We start from the raw sequence: 8,227 nt of genomic DNA, 5'->3' as shown, positions 1-8,227 counted from the left end.
TGCTTCATACTTCTAGCAAGCCTTTCGTAAATGACTGTGTAAAATGGTGCCAAATTAAATGTGCAAGAAAGAACAGCAACAAAAAAAACCACTATGGAAGAAGATGAAATTTTCGGTGGCTGTTTCAAAAACGAGAGTTTGTGGATTTGTGACAACAGTGCAGATTCAGCCAGTTCACCTGAGACATTCATAAGGCCCTTCTCCTTGTCTGCCTCCTTCCCTAATCCCAACAATACCCCTCCAGCTGGAAGCCGGTGTGAATTAAGTTCAGCGAGTGTTGCTCTTGGAAAGATGCTGTGCAGGCCCAGTTAATGAGTGGACCGTGGCGGTTAACAAGGAAGAGGGTGGTTCATTTGCCAGGTATCTCTCCTTCCGCTCTTAATTCCTGCACACCTGGGCACCTTTAGCAGCGCTGTCAGTTGGCGTCTTTGGGGAAGCAGCTATGGAGGGTAAAATGCAAGTAAGCCAGAGAGGAGAAAAATGAAGAGCTTTAAATGGCCAAAGTAAAGATTTGGAAGGTCGTTTTCTGAGGAGCTGTTTAAACCAGAGGAGGGCAATCCTCGGCTGCAGGCATAGCTGTGGGGCAGAGAGAGAGGGCGAGAAGGGGCTCCAGCACTGAACACTTAGAACTGTGGGGCCCGGCCGACTCAAAACAATATTTAAAAGGGGAGGTTGGCTTTAAAAATGAGAGAGAAGGAAAAACACCATGAAATGATCACAGGTGCCCATTCCAAGCATCAACTGCTGAGCTTCTATCTCAAGTTAAACATTAATCTGGAGTTTGTTTGGGGGTTTTTGGGGGGTCAAATGTTAAAACAATTTTTAAGGGCTGTGCTAAGGAACAGCCTGTAGTGAACAAAGGTGGTTTGTTTGTCCAGTTGCCTTTTGGGAAAGCACCTTTGGACCAAACTGGACGAGTTTTCTAAAGTTGTTCCTATGGAGACAGTCAGCTCTGTTAGGGGGGGGGGCGGGTGTTCCCAAAAGATTACACCAGATTTCCTAGACCAAAATGACCGAATCTTTTTAAGATTCAGCATCGCCCTGGGCAGCGAAGGATGCAATACACTTGGGAGGCAAACCTATTGCTTTGCTGGAGATTATTCGCAGAGTTTTACAATCCACACACCACCTGTCTCCATATTCTCCTTCTATAACAGAATTAGAGAATTAATCTGACCCAGGAAGTAACTGAAGAGTAGATGGTGAAAGGCAGCGTAAACAAGAGCCTGCTAATGTCCCCACATCCTCCTCCTCCTCCTCCTCCTCCAAGAGAACCAAAATTGAGCCACAGAAAGCAAGGAAGAAGGCAAGCGTTTTGCAGAGCGGTTTGATTTTAATTCTAAAACAATTGAGGGGTGTTTGGGGCCAAATGGAAGCCATTCTCCAAGGACTGCAAGTATTCTCTACTTCTCAACTGAGGCAGCCTTGAAATGCCTCTCACACCCGGGATCCTGTCACGTCGCCCTTCTGAGAAAGCGACGGAGCTGAAAGGAGGTTCTGTTCTTCAGCAGGAAGACTGCCCCGGGCTCTGGAGGTTCTCCTAAAGGATCGGGATGCGGGATCAACTAAGAGGCTGTTCGCTTTCCCCGTTTTCCAACAGTTTCCTTTTCTTTTCGTCTGTTCTCCTTTTGAAGATGTGATTCCTGTAGAAATGCAGCTCTTTGATGCTCTCCCGGATGTCATCCAGGGCCCTAAAACAAACGATTCAGTAATCAAAGCAAATACTCTGAAGAAAGGATACAATAACCACAAAAATAGGAAAAAGAAGAAGTTAGGAGAAAGGGAGAGAAGAAGAAAAAGAATTAAACGTGGAATTTTGGAGAGCCCAAATGGTTAAAAGAGAAAGAAAGCGGAAAAGAGTTACATTAGTAGATCAAAGGGAATAGTAGTAAGACTGTTATTGTTATGTAATTAATTAAGAAATAAAGAAATTATAGTACATTGTTAATTGTAGAAAAATTGAAAGAAATGCTCTCTAAATTTAAATTGAATTGAAAATAAGAAATGAAAATTTGGTGTAATTTTGAAGGGGCAATTGAAGATACTGTTTATGTATTAAGGAAAATAAGTATAAAGATGAAAATAATAGAAGAGAATAACTTGGCTGAAAGTGAAAACAAAACTATGATATAAAATGGACTATGTAAATGAGAGGACGTAAAAAAAAACGCTTTATTCCTATAATATGTATAATTTGTATTTTTTTAAAAAATCTTGAATTACAAATAATAATAGATGGGGCGTGGCCAGCCAGAGGTGGTATTTACCGGTTCTCCAAACTACTCAAAATTTCCACTACCGGTTCTCCAGAAGTGGTCAGAACCTGCTGAATCCCACCTCTGCTCAGTGGAGACCCCGACTCAGGTCTCACAGTACTTGAGCACCTCTTCAAATGGTTCCCTGCCAACTCACACTTCCGCGCCAGGAGGGTCGTGAGAAACGCCCCTCAGCAACTCACAACTGCCATTCTGGGAAGTCTGAAGAAGTGAATGGGGTGGGGTAACGTGACCCAGCCTTCCCGCAGCCCCACGGCCTGTGGAGATGCTGGAAGTGGCGCTCCTATCGGTTGGGAATCGTGGAAATTGAAATCCCAATGTCACTGAAGGCCTTTGCTGAAGGAGGAGACCATCCCTGCTTGCAGACTGCGCGGCCCTTCCATAGATGCTGCACGCAGGGATAACTCTGGTGGCTGCCCTTAAACCCTTTGCCCAAATTATGCTGTGCAGGAGAAGCAGGAATGAAATGCTGGACGTTTAGGAGCGGAGAGGGCCCCTCTGAGGAGCCTTACCTGTGAGCAGCAGACTTCTTGGGAGCGGCCTCGTAGTCCTCAGGATACCAGCGCCTGGGTGAGAAGAAAGAAGGAGCAATTGTCCCCATGCTGAGGAAGCCAAAGCAGGAGGGCCTGCAGAGGCTTGGAAGAACTGTGGCCACAAGAGGAAATCAGCTTTACCAAAGACCCTTTAAGGTCCTTAAAGGCTTTTTCTAAAAATGTGCATTATTTGTCAACCTCAACTCCTCAAAAAGGCGATGACAAAATACAGATAATCTCAACTTACAATAGTTCATTTAGTGACTGTTCAAAGTTACAACGGCATTGAAAAAAATGACTGTCAGGCTTGGAAGCCATTGTTGATTGACCATGGGATGGACATGTGGGTGTTGGGGCAGGGACTGTAGCCATATTTGCCTGGGGATCTCTGGCCTGCCGCACTTTCTATTATTCCACTATGCATTTTCTATGGTGGGAAAATGGGGGGTGGGGGATTGTACGGAGTTAGATGCTATGTAGCCATAACAACATTCTTTCTAGAAAGCCAAGGTCATCGTTTGTCTTTGCACTTCTGCACCTGGCTGGAACTGGATAGGTGGAAGATGCCAGCATGGCGGTGGGAGATTGGACCATGGGATGGGCTTGTGGGTGGGGGGGTGGGGGGGCAAGATCTTGAACTTTCAACTGGGTGAGGGAAACCGGGAAGCTTTCAGATTTGGGTTTTCCCAGATGTGTCAACATGGCTCCCTTCATCAATTGGAACTCTGAGGAATCCTTTGCCTTGGACTCTGATTTAATTTTAGATGCTATTTGGGACCTGACAGTGACTTATGACCATTTTTTACAATTATGACCATTGCAGGGTACATATTTATGATGGTTGTAGTGTCCTGGGGGGGGGGGGGGGTCAGGTGTTCCCGTTTTGCAACCTTCTGACAAGCAGATGGGGAAGCCAGATTCACTTAACAACCTGTCTCATTGACAATTACGGTGATTCGCTTAACAACTATGGCAAGAAAGGAAATAAAACAGGGAAAATTCACTTTAACAACTGTCTTGTTTAGCAACAGAAGTTTTGAGCTCAATTTTGTGGTGGTAAGTCAAGGGCTCTCTGTACATTTTCAGCAAAGTTAAGTGTAAGCTATAAAGCAGTGTTTCTCAACCTTGGCCACTTGAAGATGTCCGGACTTCAACTCCCAGAATTCTGGGAGTTGAAGTCCGGACATCTTCAAGTTGCCAAGGTTGAGAAACACTGCTATAAAGCCTTCAAAATTCCCACCTAATTCGACAACCTTGACGTAGCACGTAAAACGCCAGGTATTTCCCCGAAGACAGCTCTCTGTCTCGCTGAGCTCCCCTTCCCAACCTCTGCTCATCCCAATTCCACCCTTCCATCTCTCCCACAAGTGGGGATTCTGGGGGGGCGCCGCCAGGCAGCTGAAGAAAAAGGGCCCCCTACTCCACCACTGAGCATTCAACAACCTGCAGAGCTCCTTCACGGTGCTGACGTCGATGATCCGGTAATGCAGGTGTTTCATGAACTGTGGCATGTGCTTGTCAAGAAACTTCTTGTCGGCATGAACAGAATTTCCTGCCCAGAAGGGAAAAACACCCAAGTGAAGCCAGGATTCTCAGCCAGGAGAGGCAAAGGAAAAGGGCAACATTTCCTTTCTACCCATCACAGTCGACTCTGGATTTAACAGACTAAATGTCCCTTAAAGCCAAACGCCCATTAAATGGAGGGTTGCCCTGAATACCAAAGGAACAAGTTGAAGTTAATCAAGTCCTGGCTGCCTTCTTGCCCCCCACCCCCACCCAGCAGCCCCTGCCTGGCCACCCCATTGGCCTGGCTCCCCCCCGCCACCTCCAGGTGCCAGGGCCAACGTCCCAGCACCATGGCATTCTCTTCCAGGCATCGTCTCCTTAAGTCCCTTAAGTCAACCACTGGAGTCTGGTTCCCAACCTCTCCCACTTTTAAGCCACGCAAACTTCAACTCCCAGAATTCCTCCAGACAGCTGGCTGGCTGGGGATTTCTGGGAGTTGAAGTCCAGGCGTCTTTCACCTTGCAAACCTTGGGGAACCCCGGTGGAAATGGACGGGGGGGGGGGGACCCAGTCCAAGGCTCCAACCTGCGAGAGGGCAGACCCCCGGCGGAGTCTGTTGTCGGATGAAGGACAGAAACTCGTACTCTGCTTGGCGCAGGGAGACCGTGCTCTCCTTCACTGCCTTGGTGAGACCGGACTGTGAAGAAAAGAGAACGGAGACGCTCAGACTCAACCGCCACAGCCTTCAAGGAGCCCATTTCTGAGGGTTGTTGCCTAAGAGCCGAGGTGGCGCAGTGGTTAAGGTGCAGCACTGCAGGCCACTTCAGCTGACTGCTATCTGCAGTTCGGCGGTTCTAATCTCACCGGCTCAAGGTTGACTCAGCCTTCCGTCCTTCCGAGGTGGGTGAAATGAGGACCCGGATTGTTGTTGGGGGCGATATGCTGACTCTGTAAACCGCTTAGAGAGGGCTGAAAACCCTATGAAGCGGTATATAAGTCTGGCCCCATTGCTGGGGGGGAGATATTCCTTTGCAACAGAGACATCAATGGCCTTCCCACCCATGAGCTCCTATCACAGTTCCTCTAATAAAGCATCGAGAAAAAGATTTAAATTCAGATATCAGGTCGCAGCAGGAATGGGCGATCTCCGAATCCCCAAGCTTTGGTTCTGCTGGCTGCAGCTTCGGTGCCCAAAACCCAAGGAAAAGGGTCCCTTCCTCAGGAGGGGCAGAAGGAACCCTAGGAAGGGGCAGGAGGGATGGTGAAGCCAAGAAGATGAAACCATTTCCTTACTTGGGCAGAACATACTAAGAAATTGGAGGTCTTACCTTCCCATGATGCTCTTTGCACCAGTCTGACATGCCATCAAGTAACTCATCTGGCTGGTTGATGATCAGGTTAGGACCCTATCCACCAAGAGAGGACATTTATGAATGAATGAATGAATGAATGAATGAATGAATGAATGGAATGAATGAATGAAATGCCTGGAATGCACTACTCAGTGGTTTCTTCCCCAAACCCTCAACTTTAACCTAAAACTGTCTACTGTTGATCTCACTCCATTCCTAAGAGGTCTGTAAGGGGAATGCATAAGCTCTGCTGGCTGGAGAATTCTGGGAGTTGAAGTCCACAAGTCTTAAAGTTGCCAGGTTTGGGAACCCTGCCTTTAACTAACCGTCAGGAGAGCCAGGAGGAGCTGCAACTTACTTCGGCCAAGATGTTCAGCCCTGAATCTGTGACAAGGCAGGCCATCTCCAGGATCTGGTCCTTCTCAATGTCAAGGCCGGTCATCTGTGTCCGAGAAGTTTAGTTTAGTCTACCTTATTCCCATTGCACAATGTGCAACAAAATTAAATGCCGTCTTCAGCGCACATTACAATTATGAAAATAAAAACACAAAACATCAAATCCTGTACATTCTGTATAACTGAAATTGAAAACCCGATATTGCACTGCACAGTTTTGGTTACTGCCCTGGGACAGAAGCTGTTTTTCAGCCCATCTGTCCTTGTTTTTATTGTCCTGTACCGTCTGCCAGATGGTAATAGTTCAAAAAAAAAAGTGCCCAGGATGAGAGATGGATCTTTAGAGCCGAAGTGGCGCAGTGGTTAAATGCTGCACTGCGGGCTACTTCAGCTGACTGCAGTTCTGCAGTTCAGCGGTTCAAATCTCACCGGCTCAGAGTTGACTCAGCCTTCCGTCCTTCCGAGGTGGGTAAAATGAGGACCCGGATTGTTGTTGGGGGCGATATGCTGACTCTGTAAACCGCTTAGAGAGGGCTGAAAGCCCTATGAAGCGGTAGATAAGTCTAACTGCTATTGCTAATTATTCGTGGGGGACAGTGGGGGCAAGTGGAGTATCTGCTATTGATGTCGGAGAAGAACACACGGGAGCCAGAGTTAAATGCACCATCAGCTTGGAGTCATTACGTTCCCACAAATGGTTTATATCAAACCCTGCTGAATTCTGTGGGCCCTTCTCAGGCCCCAGTTTGAGACTGAGCTTTGCTTGAAGAGCCGAGGTGGCGCAGTGGTTAAATGCAGCACTGCAGGCTACTTCAGCTGACTGCAGTTCTGCAGTTCGGCAGTTCAAATCTCACCGGCTCAGGGTTGACTCAGCCTTCCATCCTTCCGAGGTGGGTGAAATGAGGACCCGGATTGTTGTTGGGGGCAATATGCTGACTCTGTAAACCACTTAGAGAGGGCTGAAAGCCCTATGAAGCGGTATATAAGTCTGACTGCTATTCCTATTGCTATTTAAGGATGTTTTGAACTTTCTTAAGGCAGCGGGAGCTCTAAAGCTCTTCCAAAGAGGGGAGGGGGCAACCCATGATCCTCTGGACAATGACGTTGACCCTCTGGAGTGCTGTCCTATCTTCCAATCTTCCAATTGGCAAACCAGACACAGGCGCAGCAAGTTGAAATACTCTCTATGGTGCAGCGGTAGAATGTCACCAGCAGTTTTCCATTCATTTGTTGTTTCCTGAGAAGTCTCAGGTCGCCTCATCTCTGCTGGGCCCTTTTGACCAGAAGCAAAGTCAGCGAGGGGAAGATGGCGGGAATCAGGCCGGACCTTAAGGGAGGGCTCGCTAATTGATGGGGGAGGAAGGGGAGGAGACCTCCAGGTCTGTGGTTGGTCAGGAGAGATTCACCGTCATGCATTCAAGGGAAGAAGGCAACGGGGTGACGCTCGGGATGGGGAGCATCGAAGGGCCATCCGGGGAGGTCGCTCCACACCTTCTCCCCTTGCAGCTGGGCTGGGCACCCTGCCTGGTCAAGCCAGACCGGCTTTTGACCGACCACCTTGGAGGAGCCTTTCCGGGGGGGGGGGGCAAGACCCCAATGCAACTCTGGGGTCCCCCCAAAGGCGGGGAGAATTCTGGCACCAAAGGAAAACCCCGACTCCCCGTCCAATGGGGAGCAAACAAAGAGGGTGGGGGCCTTCTAGGCGCTTTAAAGCATGCAGACCCCATAAATCCCCCCCTTCCCACCCCCCTTGGCTTCTGCCTGCCTGTGACGATGATGGGAGGGGGATTGAGGGGACCCTCCCTCCAGCAGAGGGTCCAGGAAGGAGGCGCAGCTGCCCTAGCAACAGCATCCCCAGACCCAAGACCCCCCCTGCAGCCCCCTCCCCCCGCAAGCTGGGTCCCCTCTTAGAAGGGGGGGGGGAGTTGAGGTCTTTAGGAGGAGGAGGAGGAAGCCCCCCTCCCCTCCCCCCACGGGATCCCCCCTCCCTACCTCCAGGTCCACCCAGACGATCCTCTGGCCCATCAAGCCGGCCGCCTCGGCCATGGCTCGCCTCCCGCCGCGCCCCGGGACGCCGCCTCCGCAGAGCCGCAGCCAGCCGCGGGCGCTTCCGCAGAAGCCGCGCATCCCCCGCCGGACTCCCCGGAGACTACGACTCCCGGCA

General features: G+C 49.5%; 1 protein-coding gene across 1 annotated transcript; it reads right to left on the bottom strand.

The window, feature by feature from the left end:
* Positions 1 to 1,313: 1,313 nt before the first annotated feature.
* On the bottom strand, positions 1,314 to 8,224 carry REXO2 (RNA exonuclease 2). Its single transcript, XM_032230061.1, has 7 exons — positions 8,056 to 8,224; positions 6,026 to 6,109; positions 5,644 to 5,721; positions 4,901 to 5,012; positions 4,253 to 4,361; positions 2,789 to 2,842; positions 1,314 to 1,691 (listed from the first exon to the last, which is right to left on the bottom strand). The coding sequence occupies exons 1-7, from the start codon at positions 8,188 to 8,190 to the stop codon at positions 1,562 to 1,564; spliced, it is 702 nt and encodes a 233-aa protein (XP_032085952.1). The 5' UTR covers positions 8,191 to 8,224; the 3' UTR covers positions 1,314 to 1,561.
* Positions 8,225 to 8,227: the final 3 nt, after the last annotated feature.

Source organism: Thamnophis elegans, chromosome 13 (assembly GCF_009769535.1).
Source record: "Thamnophis elegans isolate rThaEle1 chromosome 13, rThaEle1.pri, whole genome shotgun sequence".
NCBI classification, from domain to species: domain Eukaryota; kingdom Metazoa; phylum Chordata; class Lepidosauria; order Squamata; family Colubridae; genus Thamnophis; species Thamnophis elegans.
The sequence above is the reverse complement of the archived record's forward strand: the minus strand, read 5'-3'. Positions and strand labels throughout refer to the sequence as shown.

Bases quoted from the DNA above. Each gene is read 5' to 3' on its own strand.
- REXO2 (XM_032230061.1), bottom strand. From the start codon at position 8,190: ATGCGCGGCTTCTGCGGAAGCGCCCGCGGCTGGCTGCGGCTCTGCGGA. The intron at 6,110-8,055 runs GTAGGGAGGGGG...TCTCGGACACAG, and splicing joins TCGTCTGGGTGGACCTGGAG to ATGACCGGCCTTGACATTGA. The intron at 5,722-6,025 runs GTAAGTTGCAGC...CTTGGTGGATAG, and splicing joins GGCTGAACATCTTGGCCGAA to GGTCCTAACCTGATCATCAA.